The sequence below is a fragment of the Triturus cristatus genome, chromosome 3_1 (genome assembly GCF_964204655.1).
Source record: "Triturus cristatus chromosome 3_1, aTriCri1.1, whole genome shotgun sequence".
NCBI classification, from domain to species: Eukaryota; Metazoa; Chordata; class Amphibia; order Caudata; family Salamandridae; genus Triturus; species Triturus cristatus.
Genome location: NC_140583.1, coordinates 813,904,599 through 813,924,981, shown reverse-complemented (window position 1 = coordinate 813,924,981; position 20,383 = coordinate 813,904,599). Strand labels below are relative to the sequence as shown.

Below are 20,383 nucleotides of genomic sequence, written 5' to 3'. Positions count from 1 at the left end.
GTGGACGCGACCTCGCGTCTCGCCCCCTCTGTAGTACTGCACCAGAGGCGGCCGCGCAGCCGACGGACCACAACCCTTTCCCCTGCGTTTCCGGCAATACAGTTGTCAGTATCGCGAGCCTCAGCAGCTCATTGGACGCCAACCCCCACCGGTGGGCGGCGCCGCCCTCGCGAGGGCAGCCCTGCACTACTCGCCCCGTTTCCCCCGATTCAACGAAAGGACGCGGGCCGAGGCCCGCCCCAGGCTCTTCAACGCCCGGGAGCAGGCAGGCTGCAGGGCACGACCATCGACACAAGGGGATGGGGCCGCAGCTCAATGGCATCAGCCATGCGTGGCCCGCACTCCCCAAATTCCGCAACGGTCCTAGCGAATTCCCAACTGCGCATGCTCATTAGCCCAACCCCGCCTCTCCAAACCCCCATGCACCCATCTTGCGCCCCCTCCGCCCGTGGCGATCCTTGCCACAGGGCCCCGTCGACCTGGTACTGCCCAGGGACAGGGCCGGGGCGGAGTGGGTGCTGCAAGACTCACCAGAAAGAAGCGTGGGAGCGACGACAAACAACAGTGCCGCGGGGGCCGGAGGCGCACGAAGACGGCGCGGACGACGGACCGATGCGGTGAGTTCAGGCGAGGTGGGCGACAAAGAGGTCGCCAGTGAGGGTGGGGGAAGGCTAAATAGCCTTCCCCTCACACCTGGGCCCGGAAGTGACGCGCATTGCGCGTCACTTCCGGCCCCCGACACGAAGGGGGGCAACAATCAGGGTCCCTGCCCCCGCCCCCCCCCCCGAAGGAGGGAGTGGGGAGGGGTGACCGGGGCCCCGGGGCCACTAAGGCGCCGACCGCCGAGTGGCCCCCTGCGGGGGCCGCGGTCAGCGGCATACTTGGGGAGAGGATGTGGTCTGACAGCTAGCGCTGCCGACTTTGGTGCTGGAAACCAAAGTTGGAGCCTCGGGGTCGCGTCCACATCCTGGGCAAATCACTTAATCTCCCCGTGCCTACCAAAAAAACAAAAATGTGTCCTTGTGTAACGTAACCGGTGCTCATGTAAAGCGCTCCAAAACCTTCGGGTCGAGTTCGCGCTATATCTGCAAAAAAAAAAAACTTGCTTGGAGTTGTCATGGTGTGGTTATCAACAGCTATGACGTAATGACAGGGAAGTGTGTGATTGTATGCTGAATAAAAAAGATGGACAATTCACAGCTCCATGAGTGGCGTATTTATTGTGTATGGTCCTGGGCTGTGGAGCGCTAGAGCAGCCACGTGTTCTGCAATACCGCTGTGCAAAATCTTATTTTCACGCACCACCCGTACTCCAGAAAACCTGTTTCTTCTGAGTACTAAATTACATATAAACAAAACAGTTTACAGGCAGCCGCCATAGTAAGGGCGGGCCTTCCGGTTACGGAACAGCCATCTTGGCGTCGGAGGCGAAAATTACGCGGCGATTCACTATATACATCTGGTCTCGAGGAAACGAGGCCACACTGAGCGAAAAAACACAATAACGAGTCGCCAAAGGAGGCGTGTCAGCCGGATTCCGTCCCTCTCAAAAGTAAGTTATAGATCCAGGTTTCATGTGCTGGTACTGAAGATCCGTTAGGCGTGTCATGGTAATAGCACCTGGTAGATATAGGATCTCGACGTGCTTCGACAATCTTTGCTCAGACGTTGGCTTTTGCGTGCGTGAAATTCAAATAAAACTTTATTGGCCTGATAATGTATTCCACTGACGTTCGGTCGGTAAGCGTGGCTCTGGCAATGGTGGGCGTGATTCTGATGCTACTCTGGGCGTGATGTCAGGGTTAGTAGGCGGGCTCTGTGGGTGCCGTGTAGGCGTGACTCAAAAGTGTCTTTGGGCGTGGCTTCCATGCCGCGGTGGGCGTGGCAGGGTCCCAGTATCTGAGGCGCTCAGGCGGGTAGGGGCGTGTCTATCACCAACCCCCTTGTGGGCGTAGTTTTGACGCTACGGGGGCGTGTGGTTCTGGGCTGCAGTGGCCGGTGCTGCTGTAGAGCCGGTGATGGCGGATCGGTGCGGGGGGCCCCTGCAGGGAGCCCTGCCCCCCGAGGTGCGTGAGAGCTTGGCCGAGCTGGAACTGGAGCTGTCCGAGGGTGAGAGCCGAAACGGGGCCGCCTGGCGGGGATGGATTGGGTTAATATCACTAACAGGCGGCGGGCAGTCGTGTCTTCAAACAGCACAATTTCTACGGCCAGCTCCTTGAGCGTTGCTCTTGGACCCTACTCCTCATTATCCTGTGTCTATATTTCCCATTCAGAAATCTAGCCCTCCGCAATCTCTGCTCAAATCTACCTCTGCAACAGTCGCCACCTGTACCCACCTAACAGTCCTTTGCTCCTTCCATTTTCTGGGTCCCCATCACCCGTTTGTATCCCCAATCTCCTTCAGTTCAACTGTTTTCCTGTTCACCTTGCACCAACTATATCGAGCTGTTCATCCAGGAAGGGCCAAGTCGTACTGGCTTCTTCCCTCGCTATTATTTCCACGGAAAGGTCACTGGCCTGCCTACATTGACCTCTCAGAGGGTATCCATACCACTTGGATTGCGTTTTCAAAGGCTACTGATACAGTCCCTTGATTCTAAGCAGGCAGTGTAATGCGCGATCACGAATGTTGTCTCAAAAGAGGAATGCCATGACCCCTATAACCGCTATAGATCCTTGTTGCATGGTTTGGAATTATCTCTCATGGATTCATTACCTGACTTAGTATTGCTATTTTCTTGGGATATCTCTCAGGGTTAGAGTGTCAAATTTGGGATTTAGCGTGTTTGACTCTGCTCCATCAAAGATGACAGCATTGCCTATTACATTTAGGCTTTCCATATGGCACAGTGCACTGCCAGGAATTACTTCCTACTGCCCAGGTTCCCTAGGGTGAGACACATAGCCTGTAATTGTCTCCTCAAGGTGTATGCAATGGGCGTTTAGTGTTGGGTCGCTAACATTTACCCAGCAAGGCCAGGAACTTGTGCATATGGAGCAGCAGCATGGCCAGTGTGAGAGGTTTCCACTTCCAGTAGATGCCACCCCATAGAACCCTTTCCCTAAGACTTGAAAAATGTACATATATGCCTTATACAACTTTAACGTTCTCACAAGTCAATGTGTACCACCTCTCCCCACCCTGGTTTCCACATCTTCTCAGTTCAAATGGGCTGGTTATCTTAGCAGCCACCAACTTGAACTTTATATTGCCTTTCGCTAGTGGCAATGTCGGTAAGCCATCTTCGTAATGTGTAAATAGTTTGCCAATACTCTAATGGAAACTAGCACATACTGACACTGGACCAATCGGATTTTTTAAGCACAAAAATTATGTCCTAGTCCTTAGATGTCAGTAAATATATAACGAACTACGTCTTTTAGTTGTGTACCAGAGCTCATTCTTTTGCAGCAAAATCTTCAGGGTCACATCTTGTGCATAAGAGGATGGACCTCAACACATGTTTCACTTCTTCTGGCATCTTCACCTGGGGCTTTCCCAAGGTTACACCTTCCTTTGGGAATATATTCATAGACACCTTGTAATATGACTTTATCTTCGTTTTTGAAACCTCTCACATGTAGCTTGGTCTACAGTGAAAAAACGCTGCACACCTAAATAGTTTGGGCAAAAGTGGATAAGTCCAGCCTTTTCTGTAAGGGACTGGTCAGTGAAGTGTTTATACAGAAGTATTTCACAGGAATGTTGGTTTATTGTATACATTATTGCCCGATGAAAAGGAAATACATATTTATAGTTGGCTACAGCACATTGAGAGGCAGCTCGAAGCGTCGAGTAGCCATCATAAGTCTAGAGGTACTGCATATCATTATGGTGAAAATGGTAAGCTTGGACAGGAATTTGAGAATGTATATAATTCCCAAATTATGAATTAGGTGTTTATTATCAAGGTCCATAGAATGCTAAGCTCTTCTGAGAGAGGGTAGTTCTCTTTGGTCAGCAAGGCCTAGTGTGCTTCTTAGTTGTTCGAAGTTGTAATCTCATTGGTTAACAGCGGGCAAGCAAATCAGTGCATCTTTTTTTTTTTTGTCTTATGAAATTTTTCATTTAATGTGATTGGCTACGGTAAGTGTATTTCTAAATAACTTACTACTCCTGACGAGCCGTTGAAGCGCATTATGACGAGCAGCACGCTGCTCTGAAACCCGAGGTTAGTGGTTAGTCTAATTTTGTTAGTTACTGCTATTACCGCAGTGCATTTATTCTGGTCTGAGTGGTGGATTAATTTAATGAGTTTGATGTGATCGTTGGGTGGGTAAGGGTTGGTCTGTGAGTTCATGCATATGGTTTGTTGGCTAATAGGTGAGATAGAAGAGTTTGTATTGTTGAATTGCAGGACTGTGACGTTCAAAGAAGGAGAGTTTGCGATATTTCAAATGAGCTGTCAGCAGTTTGCAGAAATACAATAATAGTGATTAGTGAAAACATGCATGCGACCTAAAGTAGGTTATGGTCAGAGAGAGGAGACATGCAGAGGTAGGATAAATGGAAAAGACTCATTTGAAGTGGAAAAAAAGAGGCAACAACCAGAAGCTTTAGGTAAGGTCAGTATTTCATGCACAGTTTTCGGAATATAGAGCATGCTGTTTGAGATGGCATGCCACATGAAGATACAAAACTGCAAAAAGAAAGTGTATTGTTTGCATATGCGGTAGTGCCATATTAGTTAATATTTTATTGTCAAATAGACCCCATAATCAGGCGAGTAACGTCCTCTGCTAGGCTGCAGCGAGACCTCTGCCCCAGCAAGGTCAACTGATCAGCTCAGCAGTGTTTAGCATGAAGTCATTGCTGCCCGCGGGTACAGGAGTTTTACTATACTCAACAGAATAGGTAATCTCCATATCATAGAAATGTGAGAAAATGTCTGGGTAAACATTGAAAACTCTAGCGTGGATGTCTTGTGATGTTCATCCTATGGTTTGGCTCACAGTATTAATTAATAAAGCAAAGTGGGTTTCATTTGGTTGCCCCTTCATTGGCATGGCACTGGGCGGAGGGTGAGGACTGCTTTCTCAAATAGCGGAAGTATATTGACTGCATTTCTGTGGCTAATGAGTGGAGATACATACACTGAGATAAGGGGAATGTGCTCCCTGGTGCCTCTTTTGGAGGCTTGTAGTGTCTGGATGTTTTTAAAGAGACTACCGTAGATGTATTAAATAGAGCGTTTTGATTGGAAGGGAGCAGTGTTTTTTGCAGAATAAAAGTGTATTGCATAAGTGGCACAACAGAGGTGCTATGAGCACAAGGGAAATTATGAGTTTGCCTCTGCACATCAAAACACCCCTCTGCCTGGCTCAATGTTGTTTTCTCTCCCATTCTGACCTATCAACTGACAAGGACTACAGGAGTATAGAAAAGTATTGCAGATTGTCTGGGGGTTCTGAAGTGTGTAAACCCCTAAGAGATTTTTCTCAAGACAGACACCTGGAGAGGATACAGTTCTCTCCCTGATCTTTAACATCTCTGCGAAACACGTACATTTTCATTGCCATTTTTATCTTTTAAATGTCAAACAGTGGACGCCGAGGTACATATTGCAGTCAGAATCCTTCTTACGTTGGTGGAAACAACGACCTGCCTCTTCGAGAGTGCATGTGTATTCCAGCTTTCTCCTTCTCCGCTCGTGTGCTTCTCCTTCCCCATTGCTTTTTCGTCTGTGTGCTTCTGCCCCAATCCCAAGCTCTATGTTGCTCGCCAGCCCGTCCTTTTGCTTCCCTTCCTTCTATTTCTTCTTCAGTCCTCTACAGATCTAGATATCAGTGCATTTTGCCCCTGTACTATAGCACAGTAGTGTGTTAAAAACATGCTTTGTGCAGGCTAATGGAAAGAGAAGATTACAAGTCCTATAATGCAAGAGAAGAAATGAATTTATTACATCTGAAATTGTAGAGTTTGCCATCCCAGGGTCATATCTAAGCAGTGTCACAGTCGCACAATGTGATCTGGTAATTTCCTTGAAACCGTTCAGGAGCCCCTGCATGGCATTCGCGTCACCACCAAAAATGCAGGCAAACACTCTGCATGCATGGCCAGTCCTGCATATGTCACATTCGGAAACCCAGATAACTCCTGCCGGTGCAGAATAACACCGTCTGAGAATTTAAAAGCTTGAGATATGTCACAATTAAGTGTGCACTATTTATTTCTAAGTAGGTTCGATGTATAAAAAAAATGAACGTTTATCTGTGAGTTGTTAATGTTTCTGCTACTCTCAAACGAGTTGTTTTTTCTGCACTCCAAAAGAGTGGTGCCAGTCAGTCTGTAATACCTTTATTCGATCATTTTCAGTAACATAAGTGTGCTGCAGATTAGATAAAAAGTGTAAATATTAAAAACCAACTCTTCATATATACAGTTCATTTATGAGCGGTCAGTAGAATAACCAATTAAGAAACAAATCGATTTCATCTACTCGAATAGCTCATTCTAAAAAATGTTCCGAATAAAACATTCTGTTACGCAATCGTATCGTGCAACCGTTATCCTGTAAGGTACTTTAGTTATGGGGATACCTCCAGCAGGGTTTTTCCTTATTTTCAGTACCTACAATAAGTAAGAAGACATTACACAGCCACATATGTTGTATGTAATTGTTGTAAAAATAAAATAGCTGGCTTGCACTGTCAAAAATTAAATGTTTTAAATACAGGTGAAATATATCTGTTCCTAGCAATTTAATAAAATGTACAAAATATTATGATGTGCAAATTGGTTATAGGCGACACACGGGCACAATGCTGGCTCTGACGAAGAGTGACAATTATTTGGAAACCCTGCCATCAGCTGCAGCATATTTGCCCTGAATAGAGTCAAAATAAACATTTGCTGGTCATTGTGTATCAATATCAAATATGTTTTCAAGCCCTTCTGGGGGGGCCATTCTGTTGTAAGTTAGTACAGATAGTTTTACTCATTCGCCCACCCATCTCTCTCTCATGGCCTTATTCTAGACACAATGTTTACATTTTTCTTCATCTAATAGTTTTCAGGAATCAAAATTTGCCTAGCATAGTAACGGTAAGTTTCAATTCTATTAAGGACACGGAGGCGAGGATTATGCTAATTCCTTCTTCGCTTTATTAACATATTTTCTCCACAGCAGCCAAAAATAGAAACCAACAACATTTCTATCCTCAAACAAGGAAAAACGATCTGGAGAGAGTCACCATGAGCACCACCAAAGTTCGCAAGACTACAGCTCCCATCAGTCTCAGTCTCATTCCAACGTAGTCCTTCCTCAGTGTTAGCCTCAAGTAGAAGGTCTGCCACATCCGTTGTCCCTCCTCTTTCTTCGCGCGAACGCTTCCACGTTATTGGTCTTGTTTGGAACCATCATTCCCTAAAGGCAAAGTACAAGGCGTAAGAACCTGAAACTGCATAATGTATCACCACAGCATCGTGAAACAACGAGCAGACATGACATCATCCTGAAGAGTAACAAAACATCTTACTTACTGCCATACGGGAGGGTTCGCACAGATTGTGCTAAGGGAGGGATAATCCTCGCCTCCGTGTCCTTAATAGAATTGAAACTTACCGTTACTATGCTAGGCAAATTTCGATTCTATGGCAGGACCGGAGGCTCCGATTATGCTAGTTCAAAGCTTACTTACCACCAAATGTGCTAAATCCACCACCGGTTTAAAATAAAACAGTTTAAAAGTCGAATCCGAAGACCAGTCTGCAGCACGCATTAAATCCTCCAAGCGAGCCCCCAGGGTGAATGCTTTCGACGCCATTGCTCCTCTGGCAGAATGAGCTCCAAACTGCTTTGTGTCTATCCCCGCTTCTTGCATGACCCACCGAGCAATAGTGGGTGAGGAGACTGCCTTGTGCGGTTTTCGTAATGCAATGAGAAGTTGTCTTTCGCCTGGAGGGCGTAACTCAGAGGTTGTATCCTCATAAGCTTTCAAACAGTTCACGACACAAAGTTTGGGCATCTCTGGAAAGGCCGGATATGATATTGACCTTGAAGCTGACTTTGTTCGGCGACCAATGGTAAAAGTCACGCCATCCGGAGAGAACACTCGTGCCGAAATGTCCAGCGCATGCACATCCGAGACTCTACGACAAGAGACTAGACACAGTAGCATGGCTAGCTGCGCCGAGATCTCCTTCAAGGAGAGGTACCGATTCGACTGCCAAGATAAGAACAAGTTAAGAACCACATTGACATCCCATAAGACGGAATAACGAGGTTCCGGGGGCAAAGACAAACGAATCCCCCTCAAAAGACGACAGACAAAAGGGTGTTCCCCCACCGGCACACCCTCTACAAGACAATGGGCCGCTGAGATAGCTGAGCGCATTGCGTTAATGGTTCGATATGCTAGGCCGTCCGAAGCCATTTCGGCCAAGAAATTCAGGATGGGAACAATGCCCGTGACCACGGGATCCAAACCCCGTCGAAGACACCAACGAAACCACTTCGTCCAGGCGGACCGATAGCGTTTGGAGGTGCTTGCGGCCCAGGCCTGTGACAAGAGGTTCTCAGCCGATCCCGAAAGGCCTGGGAGCGACCAGCGTCGCCGGAAAGCCGCCATGCCATCAGGAGGAGAGAACCCTGAGCGATCAGGTGGTGTTGTTCCCCGTTCGGATTCAGAAGAAGATGAGGAAACGGGGGGAGTGGGATTGGAAAATCCCAAGAAAGTTCAAGAAGAACTGGAAACCAAACTTGGTACCTCCAAAATGGCGTCACCACGACCATCTCCGCTTTCTGCCGGCGAGCCCGTGCCGCCAGCCTCACAATCATGGAGAACGGAGGAAATGCATAACTCTGTTCCTGGCTCCACTCCTGCAGAAAAGCATCTGTTGCCTGCGCCAGAGGGTCCGGCCTCCAACTGAAAAACCTCGGAAGCTGGTGGTCCAGACGGGACGCAAACAGATCCACCGAGAACGGGCCCCAAAGGGTGGCTAACCACTGAAAAACCTGAACGTTCAGCTTCCATTGACTGGAATCCCGGGAATGCCAGTCTGCCACCTGATTGGCCCGACCCGGCAGGTACTCCGCCGTCACAGATATGTGATGATCCAGACAAAACCCCCAAAAGTCTTTCGCTAGGTTTGCCAGAGCCTGTGACCGATGGCCCCCCAGGCGGTTGATGTAACGAACCGCTGAGATCTTGTCCATTCTCAAGAGGACGCAGGAGCGAACCCTGTCTCTGGTCCAACACTGGATCGCGAACGACCCCGCCAGAAGCTCCAGACAATTGATATGGAGCTCCTGCTCGTCTAATGACCAAGCGCCGCCAGTAGAGAAGTCGCCGCAGCGAGCGCCCCACCCCGGCCTGCTTGCGTCGGACTCTATTACCATGTCGGGAGCGGCTCCGAAAATGGCTCTGCCATTCCAGGCATCCATGTGGGCGAGCCACCAGGACATTTCGTCTTTGACCTCCTCTGACAGGGACACCCTCTGGTCGTACGACACTCCCCTCCGAAGATGATGTGCTTTCAGGCGCTGCAGTGCACGATAGTGCAGGGGACCCGGAAAGATTGCCTGGATGGATGAGGAGAGCAGACCCACCACCCGGGCAATCTGACGGAGGGAGGTGTGGGACTTGGAGATAGTCTGTCGTAACAGGTGCCGAATCTTGGCCATCTTCCTCTGGGGAAGGCTCAAAGACGCGTGTCCCGAATCTACCACGAACCCCAGGAAGACTATAGTTTGAGTCGGGTGAAAGATCGACTTGTCTCCGTTGATGATGAAGCCCAAGCTTTGCAAGAGCGACACCGCCTGACGCAGATGAGAAAGCAACCGCTGCGGGCATTTCGCCAGGAGAAGGATGTCGTCCAGATATACGATCATCCACACCCCTTGGCTTCGCAGAAACTCCACCACCGGATGGAGCACCTTCGTGAAGCACCATGGTGCCGAGGACAGCTCGAACGGAAGGACGGTAAACTCGTACACGTGCTGTCTCCACTGAAACTGCAGAAAACGGCGATGAGGAGGGTGGATCGGAACAACCAGATACGCGTCTTTTAAATCCAAGTGTGCCATCCAGTCTCCCTGAAGGAGCACATCCCGAAGGAGGTGGATCCCCTCCATCTTGAAATGGCGATATACCAGCCAGCCATTGAATTCCTTCAGATTGATGACCGGTCTGCGCCCCCCATCCGTCTTCTCCACAAGGAAGATATTGCTCAAGAAGCCCTGGGGATGCAGAGTCGACCGACAGATTGCCCCTTTGCGGAGCAGTGCGGAGACTTCCTCGTCTATCAGACTGGCATCGACCGCGGAAAAACTTATAGGCTGCGGAAAGCCTGCCTGGCGGGGTGAATCGTAAAACTCTATGTGGAACCCTCGAATGGTCTGCAGAACCCAAGCATTGCTCGTAATGGCTCCCCAGGCCTCCCTGAAGTGCGCCAGCCGGCCCCCAATTTGAACTTGGGAAGGGGAAATTAGACTTACCGCCACCTGCGGGTCCTCCAGTGGTGTTCTTGTAGCCTCCACGACCCCGGAATTTCTGCCCTCTGGTCAGGTAGAAATTGGTAAAGTTGGCGGAGGTGTTATATTGACCTCGTCCGGAGCCTTGTCCCCTACCACGGTTCTGCTGTCCGCCACGGCCGGTCGCGCGGCCCCTGCCACGACCGGCCCCGCCGGAAAAACGAGACTGAAAGACCCGCTTAATATTGGACTGGGCCTTGTCCAAACTCGTGAAGGTGGCCACAAACTTGCCCAATTCCTTCACAAAGGGCTCGCCAAAAAGCCCACCTTCTGCGACCGCCCCTGCCTCGGACGAAGCCAAGTCGCCTAGCTTGGGGTCCAATTTAATCAGGAACGAACGCCGACGTTCCGCCGAAAGGGCACAATTGGCGTTGCCCAGAAAGACCACCGCCCGCTGCGCCCAGTTCGAAAGAACATCGGGAGAGATGGAGGAACCTGTCGCCTTGGCCTCCTCGGCCATATCCAAAATCTTTGTCAAAGGCCCTATCACGTCGAGGAGCTTATCCTGACAGGAGCGCCAGGAACGGTCTATGCCCTTACGGGGGTCCTTCATACACTTGGCCAGGAAAGTGGCCATCTTGGAATCTAATTCCGGCGTAAGGGCCACCTTCCCGTCCAAGGACGGCCTAGGGCACTCCGCCCTTAGACAACCTCTAGCATCTTTCTCTAAGGGCTTCCGGAGACGACTCGCTACAAACTTTGCCACCCTGTCACCGGGTGCCCAGGCCGCCGACCGCGGATGAATGATGTCATCCGGGTTCAGCATACCCGAGGCATCCTGCGGCAACTCCGCGACAGAGCCAGTAGGGCGCCAGGACCGCGAAGACCCTTCCTCCTCGTCCGAATCCGCCGGCGAACCTGCGTCCGGGGACGGGGAATCCGGAACTACGGACGCTGTAGGAGTTGGGACCGGGGATGGTGCCGGGGGCGACAGGGGCGCCTTTGCTAGGAACGCACGCTTTAGACGGTCAAACGCGTCTCTGTCTACCCCCCGCGGCTCCCCGGAGCCTCCCTCCGAGTGACCCTTTTTAGGTACAGGTGGCCCCTCCCCCGGGGAAGGGGTAGAAGTGGAACCCTGGGAAAAAGCCAATTTTGCGCACTCCGCAATAATGCGGTTAGAGAGGCGCTCTTCCATAGGCCCCATCACATCATTTACACATCTATAAATGGAGTCATCCACAGCCTCAAAAAACTGGTCGTCTAGGGGCAAGTATTGAACCTGCTCCTCTTCTACAAACTCCGAGTGGCTCATAGTAGCTAGGCAGCACCACTTCGCAGACACCAATAGCGCCAAGCGCTCACCACCCTAGTAACCTGGCGGCAATCCCCTTAACGGGAAGACAGGGCAAGCCTCCCCATGGAGTATCAAGGGGGTTCAATAATGTGGGCAGGAACCCCTCAGTGGTATGTGTGCAGCTGGATAAACTGCGAAAAGATGTGGGCAGTGTGAAACACCGCAATAGAGGACTCACGCGTGCAGCCCCCACTTAGTGACGGGGCCCAACCGCCACCCAGCGCGCCAAAAGCTCTGAAGAGCGAAGTGCGAATGAAGTGTATGCCTGCAGGCAATCAGCGCGGCACTGCCGCTGTACAGACCCCCGCCGGGGCGTCAAAGTATTTATGTGGGAATAATACGGACCCCCACCAGGGCGTTCAGGTGTGGTAGCGCGGGGGACAAGGCTCGTCGGACCGCCGGTCTCGCTTCGCGCTCCGACAATCAAGGAGACGCGCAGCGGGACCAACGAGACGCGCGAGCCCCCCCCCCCCCCCCCCCCCCCCCCCCCCACACTCCCCTGGCGGCGGTAATTATTAACCGCAGAGGTGGAGAGTCCGCGAAAGGAGCGAAGGCGCTCCCGCGGCACCGGGGAATCTGGAAGAATGCACAGAAAGAAAACCCCGACAAGGAGCCTGGGAACCGCTTAGAAAACGGCCCCGAAAATACCCAGCAAACACTGTAAATACACCAAAACCGGCGAGAACAGGAAAAATGACTTATCTGTTGCTGCGGAGCAGCGAAGAAAGAGGAGGGACAACGGATGTGGCAGACCTTCTACTGGAGGCTAACACTGAGGAAGGACTACGTTGGAATGAGACTGAGACTGATGGGAGCTGTAGTCTTGCGAACTTTGGTGGTGCTCATGGTGACTCTCTCCAGATCGTTTTTCCTTGTTTGAGGATAGAAATGTTGTTGGTTTCTGTTTTTGGCTGCTGTGGAGAAAATATGTTAATAAAGCGAAGAATGAATTAGCATAATCGGAGCCTCCGGTCCTGCCATAGAATCTGGGTTAATAAAAAGATTCTGTAGGCCAATCTCCTTGCATTCAGATTTGACGTATCTCAGCCATGGGATCTACATCGCATAATCTAAATTCATTACTCTCTGAGAATTAATGTATTCAATCCCATTGGGGCCAGCTTAAATCTATTAGAGATGTATGGGGTTCCTATTTCAGCGTGGGCTATACAGTTTGAGCAACTTGAGGGGAGTGATAGAATGCGTTTAAGGAATTAATCCTCCACCCTTTGGATACTTTGTGTTGACCATTCCCCAAATCCCTGTGCCGTATGAGGCCACTACTTTACTTGTGTATATGGTGAGGAGTTCCCTTATTGCCTTAAACCCCAATTTCTTTGTGAACGTGGATATCCCATTGATGGATTTCTCCATTCGCGCACACCTGTTAGTTATCATAGGGGAGCATGAGTTCTTGCTATCAAAGAGTATCCCTAGATAGCAGAAGGTGGGTGATTCGCTCAGTTTATGCCCATCAGCATAAAAAAACAGGTCTTATCCTGGATTTGGCCCCGTAGGTTATGGTGTAGGTTTTGGAGCCATTTACTTTCAGATCCAGGTCCACCATAAAGACAATGTAGTAATCTACTAGACCCTGTAACCTCCCAGTTCTAGCGTCATCAGTCCCAGTTCTAGCGTCATCAGCGTAGAGTAGAATTGGGAGGGGGCACAAACCCAATATCACTGTGATCCCTGGTGGGTAGACTTAGGGCTGACTCTACCCAGGTTCGTGTAGAGGGAGAACAGGAAGGGGGCTAGTACACACCCTTGTCTGACTTCTCTTTTCATGTTCAAGCCAGCCGAATATTCACCATCCCTTCCAAAATGCACACAGGCATTTGCGTCTATGTACAGCTGATAATTCCTGCCTCGAACCCCAGATCCTCCATGATTTTTCACAGCCTTGAGTGCGAAACGCAGTCAAAAGCTACAGACAAATCCATGAAGGATAGATATAGCATCCCTTTTTTGCTACTGTGTACTTTCCTACAGTGGTACTTATATTCAGGCATTGATAGATTGTGCGCAACCTCTTATTAAAACCGAATTAGGTGTCCACCATTATTTTATTTGCTGCCGCCCATTCCTCCAGTCTGTTGAGCAGAATGCGCCCCATAAACTTCACGGTGGCATCCAACAATGATATTGGCTGATAATTGTGGGGTATCACCTTTTTTATAGACCGTAATGATATTTGAGGTTTTCCACGAAAGGGGAGGGCCTACCACTGTGGTAGCATTATAAACGTTTGTAAGCAGTGGAGCCCAGAGTTCTTGCTGCTCCCAGGACATGTCCAAAGGTGTCCCGTCTAGATCTGGGGCCTTCCCTTTACTACTTTTGTCTAGGGCTCTTGCGATCTCAGCCAGAGTCACGGGCTCAAGAGGATACTGTAAAGTGGCTCTGCCATGAATCTCTGAGTCCTGAGGGCTTTTATGTGGCACTTGTTCTACGCTCATGGGGGGGATGGGCTTCATATATGGCTGAGAAATGATTCACCCAGTCGTCTTCTGTGATATGCACCTCAGTTGACGGCTCATGGGGCCCCTTAAAATAATGACTGTTTATTACCTTCCTAGAGGATTTGCTATCCTTTAGTGCGCTTGCTAGTGCCAGTTGCTCCCATGCCTTTTCTATAATACGTTTCTTTCTCCAAGCGATGGTCTGTTTGAAGTGCACACAAGCCAGCCTAATTGATGCCGGGTCCTTTTGTTTCTGACTTAGCGCTATATAAATCTGCTTTCTTGCTAGTGTGCACCCAGTCAAGCCAGCCTCTCTCTCTGGCTTGCATTGGCTGGATCCTACGACTCCGTGCTTGTTTGACACATCGTGTGATAGCAGTAAAGGAAGAGATAGTTTGTACTTGGTCAGCCTAGGGGTCTAAACATCGTTCAATCTCTGGCATGGTATGGCGAATAATAGATGGGAGAAAAACTTGAATGGTCTACTTTCTCTCATTTAATAGAGAACCCATTGTTCGATGCCATTATTGGGTCAAATCCCAACTTTGTTCTACCTTTATTTTTTAAGGGGGAAGTCACCTTGAACTCTAGCATTGTGTGGTCTCTATAGCCTGTAAAAGAAGCTTCAAAACCTTTGATATCTGGGTCCAGAGCTTCGGAAGTCATAATGAAGTATATAGTAGACTCCTAATCCTTTCTAGAGAAAGTAGTTGCTAAGCTATCACTCTCATGCAATACTCTGTTTTCAATCCTCAGGCTTAACTTCACCTTAAGACTGTTCAGGGTTAATCCATATGTATCATGTTTAAAATGGGTGAGGGCCACACCTTGCGTATCTGTGATACTGCAGATTGGTTTAACTATATATGGACAATAATATATATTAAAATCGCCTACCCAGATAATTCTCCCAGGGTTGTGGTGCGAAACCGAGACTCTCTGGATAGCGGAATCCAAGTCCATTACTACTTGGGTTCTTGAACTATCAAAGCAGTTGTTATAAAATTTAATTAGAAGAATATCCCGGGCCTCGCCCGCTTCACATAACGATAAGTGGAAATAAGAAAATTAATTAAAAAAAATTCAGCATTTTCCATGGAATAGTATTCAGGATGTAGGTCGCAAGTCTCCCTTTTGCCCTACCCCTCTCTGAGGGTTCAGCCGGGGTGAAGAAGCTTAGGTATCTGTCAATATGGTGGCCCATCGTCTTCCATGTTTCCTGCAGACAGAGGATATGGGCATCTGATATCAATCCATGCCAATCAGGTATACCAATCTTGCTTTTGAGATCAGACACGTTCCGTGATCTAAGCTCCACCCCCGGGTCTGAGTGCATGCACGCCTTTACTTTGACCTGCGGTTACCTTCGCCCCATGGCACACAACCACTTAATTTTTTTTTTTTGTAAACTTTTTTTTATTTCATTTCACCAATTTAGTCATGCGATACAATGGAAACATAACCGTTTGAAAAAAAATGACAACGTTTAAAAAAAAAAAAAAAAATAGTGTTTCATATAGCGCGAACTAGACCATAATCTGGTATCAGAGCGCTTTACATGAGCACCAGTTTCGTTACAGGAGGACACATTAAATTTTGTTAGGGGCAGGGAGATTATGTGATTTGCCCAGAACCACAGGATGTTGAGTGTCGTTGCCGAGACTCGAACCTGGTTCCCCAGCTTCGAGGCCGACCGCTCTAGCCGTAAGGCTACTTCCTCTCCCCAACAGTAATAAAACATTAATTTTACAATATACAATCAAAACCTGCATATTATAAATTATGGTCATAAGCTTGCCCCAACAAGTTCACATTATCCGCCCTTCTAGCATCTATCCAGCATAACTTTCTATTTCTTGGTATTGCCGGGGCACCCACCTGACCCCTATGTGCATTCCATCTGCTCCCATTTTTGACTGCAGCCTCTATTCTCATAGATGGTCTTTTCTGCTAACATCGACCAGTCCATGTCTTTTTCCCATTCCGACAATGTGGGGGATACACCTACTCCCTATTTCCGTGCTATTATCCGTTTAGCAATGGCAAAACCTAGTGTTACCCAGATTTGTTACTTTCTGTCCCCATATATTTAGAATACCTAATTTGGGTGACTGTTGGAGTTCCTTCCTGCTGACCAACTGAAGTTGTTGCCACGGCCCCCCAGTATTTCTGAATAGCATGACACTCCCATATGTGGAGTAGTGTGGCTCACTGGTTAGAGGCAGCAGACCCAGAAGCAGAGGACGGCCCGGGACCAGGGTTCAATTCCCGACGCGGCAGGGTTGTGGACCAGGGCCAGCGGACTCGATAATTCTTGCCTCGGTGCCCACTCTAACCAGGGATCACACTCGGCAACTCTGGGCATTAGCTTGCCTCATCTCCACAACGGCCCCCCATATTCGCCGGGGTTGCCTGGTTTCACCTTGGAGATACCCAGGAGGGACCATCTCACAGGGATAGCCAGGACGGGTTCCCCAGCGGTCTACAGCGCCACAACGCCTCGGCAGCAGTGCGCTTTACAAAAAACACATACAAAACACATACATACATATTATATGGTAGAATGTTCCCTCTTGTTTGCACTGTCTGTTACACATGGAGTCTTATTTTCTTTTCATTTTTTTAAAGTGGTGCAGGAAAAATACTTTCTGTGGAGGATCTTAAATTGTATTAATTTTAATCTGGAGGTTATGGCCACTTCCCTGGGGGACGCTAACGCTTCCTGCTAATCTTCTTCTTCCGGCTCTCCTATATTATTTTGCCATTTCTCTTCAAGTTTCTGTAAGGTATCTGGCATATTATTGAGTAATTTCCTATATGTCATGGAGATCACTTTGCTGTCTTTACGATCATTTAGTAGTCTGTCCGACAGAGGTGTTGATTCTGGGAAATCTGTACCCTGTGGGATGGCCGCTTTAAGAGCATGTTTGAATTGTAGGTATCTATATGTCTCTGAATCTGCCATCTCATATTCTGTTTGTATGTTGACAAATGGTTTCACATTGCCCCTTGACCACAGGTTCCCCACTCTTGAGATGCAGATCATATCCCATTTATCAAAACCAGGACATTTAATCAGTGTACCTAACCTCTCAGCATCCCATAGTGGCATGGATTGGGTCACTTTATTCCTCCACCCTAGCCTTTTTGTCACTGGGTGTCATAGAGCGACAATTTGTTGTGTTGGGCCTGGTAGAAGCTGCTTTGTCGGGTTTGTGTATACTACCTGTCTGTAGCCTCTGGGGCCCACAAGTATTTTATTCATTTGGTTGGCTAGGTGGGTTTGTGAGCCATATATCCATTGGTTGATTACCGCCAGTTGGCCGTTCCAGTAGTACATTTGGATATTTGGAGGGGCTATTCCTCTGTCGTTCCATCCCTTTAGCAGTTTGTGTGGAGCAATTTGTGGGGGGTTTCCGTCCCACAGTCGTGCTCTTACCTCACTTTCAATGTCAATAAAGTAAGTGTCTGGGACAGGGTAAGGTGTATTTTGTAAGACATACATTAATCATGATAGTGCCATCATTTTAAAGAGAGCTGCAGGTTCTAATAGGAATAATGGTAGATTCCCCCAATGTGGAGTGTTCTTTTGCAGTTGTTTCAGCGGGCCTAGCAAATTATGCGTATAGAAAAGGGCAGGATCACTTGTGACGTAGATTCCTATATAACGGAAGCTGTTCTCGGCCACCGTTACTGTTCAGCCGTGTGATAGTTTGGGTACAGGTCCATGATGGATAAACAGTACTAACTTGGACCAGTTGATGGTGTATCCGGAGTATTATGGAAAATTTGTGAAAATGTGCATGATCCTGTTAATAAATGAATTTGTTGACACCACATAAAGCAGAATATCCTCTGCGTATAACGAGATTCTGTCCTCCCACTTCCTAGTCCACCGAAATCCCCAGATCAAGGGATCTTTTCTTATCCAGGTAGCCACCTGCGCTAGCATTAGTGTGAAAATCAATGGCGATAGGGGACATCCCTGCTGTGTTCCTCTTTCGAGGGTATAGTTATGTGAAGTGTGCCAATTTACTACTACTGGTGCTAATGGGGTCTGCGTATAGCAACTTGACCCACGAGGTGTACTTGGGATCAAAACCCAATCGTTCCAGTACTGTGTAGAGGTATAGCCATTCGATGGTATCGAACGCCATATGCGCATCCAGTGATAGTATTGTAATGTAGTTCCTATAGTACCCTTCATGCAGGACCTGCGCTGTTTTTGGATAAGATATACTGTGGGTCTGGTGGCAGACTGACTGTGCACCCCCGCTTTGTATGTTGCCTCTTTTTGCATTAGCTAGCTCACAGTGCCACTAGAATCTCCTTTTATCAGAGAGATTAGTTTTTGGCAACCTCAGAACACAACAAACCCTGATTCCTCAGACTTGTGGAAACAATATACTACTTTTCACCCAGTCACTCGTGCTTGCTCATTTTCTCTCCGAGAGATACACGGAAGAAACAGTCGGGCGTGTGTACAATAAAATCTTATTGTAACGTTCTTCTCGTGTAAAATATATGCTCTGCTACAACTGTTACACAGTAGCAGAGATATAGGATCAGCAGTACAGTGAATAAAAAGGAATAATACAGTTCTACCATTTTGCAATAGTTATGAACATATACATGAATATAAAATTCATTTATAAAATAAAGCGCATACTCCTAAGATGCCTGTCTAGATGTACCTGAGTGTACCTAGCATGTGAGTAGGTGCGAAAGAGTTAATAAGCGTAGGAGCCTAAGAGCCAAGAATCCAACTAGGATTTAGTCGAACCCCATTACCTGAATAGTGAGCGTGTGGGACTTCGTCCTGGACTCTAGTTGGACACCCCAAGAGGGATGGTTAGACCACTGTCAGCTGGAGCAACTGCATGTCGGAGCTTCAGCGTCTCTGGTCAGTGTGTCTGTCTTAAAGTCTCGGTTCCCTCCTGCCTACTAATAGCAAGAGGTGCTGTATTTATATAGTCCATGTGTGTGTGTGTTAGCCATTGTTCAGTATGAGGATGACGTTGGGGATTAAACCTTGTGCGTAGATAGGAGAGGTGAAGTATACCCCCTGGAGAGCGTTCTCATAAATTATTCATATGTGCTAAGGATGACGTCGCAATATCGATTGGGAAAACCCCACCCTCGGCATGAAACTAGGTGACAGGTTTAGTCCATAAAAGGCGTCAGTCCTTATAAGGCGTTGTGTCCCTATAAGGTATTCTGTCCTTATTAGGAGTTATGTCCTTATAAGGCTCATTCATATGAAATGAAGGGGAGATTATGTAGGGAAAGAGTACGATGTTCTCTGGACCTATATTAGGGTACCGATATGAAATATAACACCCACTCCACCTAATACTCAACAATAATAATACACAATTTGAGATGCACATTTATAACGGTCAATGCATAAGATTATCAATGAGTCATTTAAAATGTTTCTAAAAAACTTAAAAAATTCATTTAAAAACAGTTTAAAAAAACAAGGAAAAAAATGTTCTTTGTCAAAGTTTGACTTTTGTAGTAAAGTTCCGCAAATCACAGTTCTAAATGAGTTTGATCACACAAGTTGAATTACTGCAAGCGTACTTAGAAGGCCATGCTTAGTTATGGAAAGTGTCAATTTGAAAAAAGTTATTTTGAGAAAAGGGGAAAGAAAAAGCTGATTCGTTCTCAGCACACGGTGAGCCAGATTTAGATTAAGTGTCCTGGCTGGGAGACATAACATTATCGCTGCCTGCTGCCGCAGGGGACAAACGTTGTAGTACCTCGCATAGCACGTCAAGAGTGCACAGATCAAATTCTGCGCTGTCAACAGCTGTTGGAGAGGCAGCCGGTGCTGTAGTCAATACCTCTGTGCCAATGGTGGAGCTGAAATTCAACTCAGTTGAAAAGGGTACCTGCGGATCCTCAAGGAATGCACATGTTAAGACGAGAATACGCTGAGGACAGAGTTGAGCATGGGACCGCAGTGGTTCCAGCCTGGAGTCTAAGTCTGCCAGCGTTTCCATTAGAGGCGCCAGACAGATGTGCAACTTGCATTCTCCTCCGCAAAACAGACATCGAAAAATAGGTACGGATGGAGTCTTCAAAGACTGGTCTGAACAATAAGAACCAAGAAGCACTTAGTTCTCGAAGGCGAGGTGCATCCAGATGTT

The 20,383-nt window shown here is 48.0% G+C and overlaps 1 protein-coding gene across 3 annotated transcripts in view; it reads left to right on the top strand.

Annotated features, from left to right (window-relative positions):
- Window positions 1–1,458: 1,458 nt before the first annotated feature.
- The window catches only part of DIP2A (DIP2 acetate--CoA ligase A), an 879,263-nt gene continuing 860,338 nt past the window's right edge, over window positions 1,459–20,383 (top strand). For 2 of the 3 annotated variants that reach the window (XM_085645153.1, XM_085645151.1), the window contains exon 1: window positions 1,956–2,109. In XM_085645153.1, coding sequence (XP_085501279.1) covers window positions 2,019–2,109 — 91 coding nt within the window. In that variant the 5' untranslated portion in view covers window positions 1,956–2,018. Of the gene's footprint in view, window positions 1,553–1,955; window positions 2,110–20,383 lie in introns of those variants that run through there. The other variant, XM_085645155.1, reaches the window with a different exon arrangement.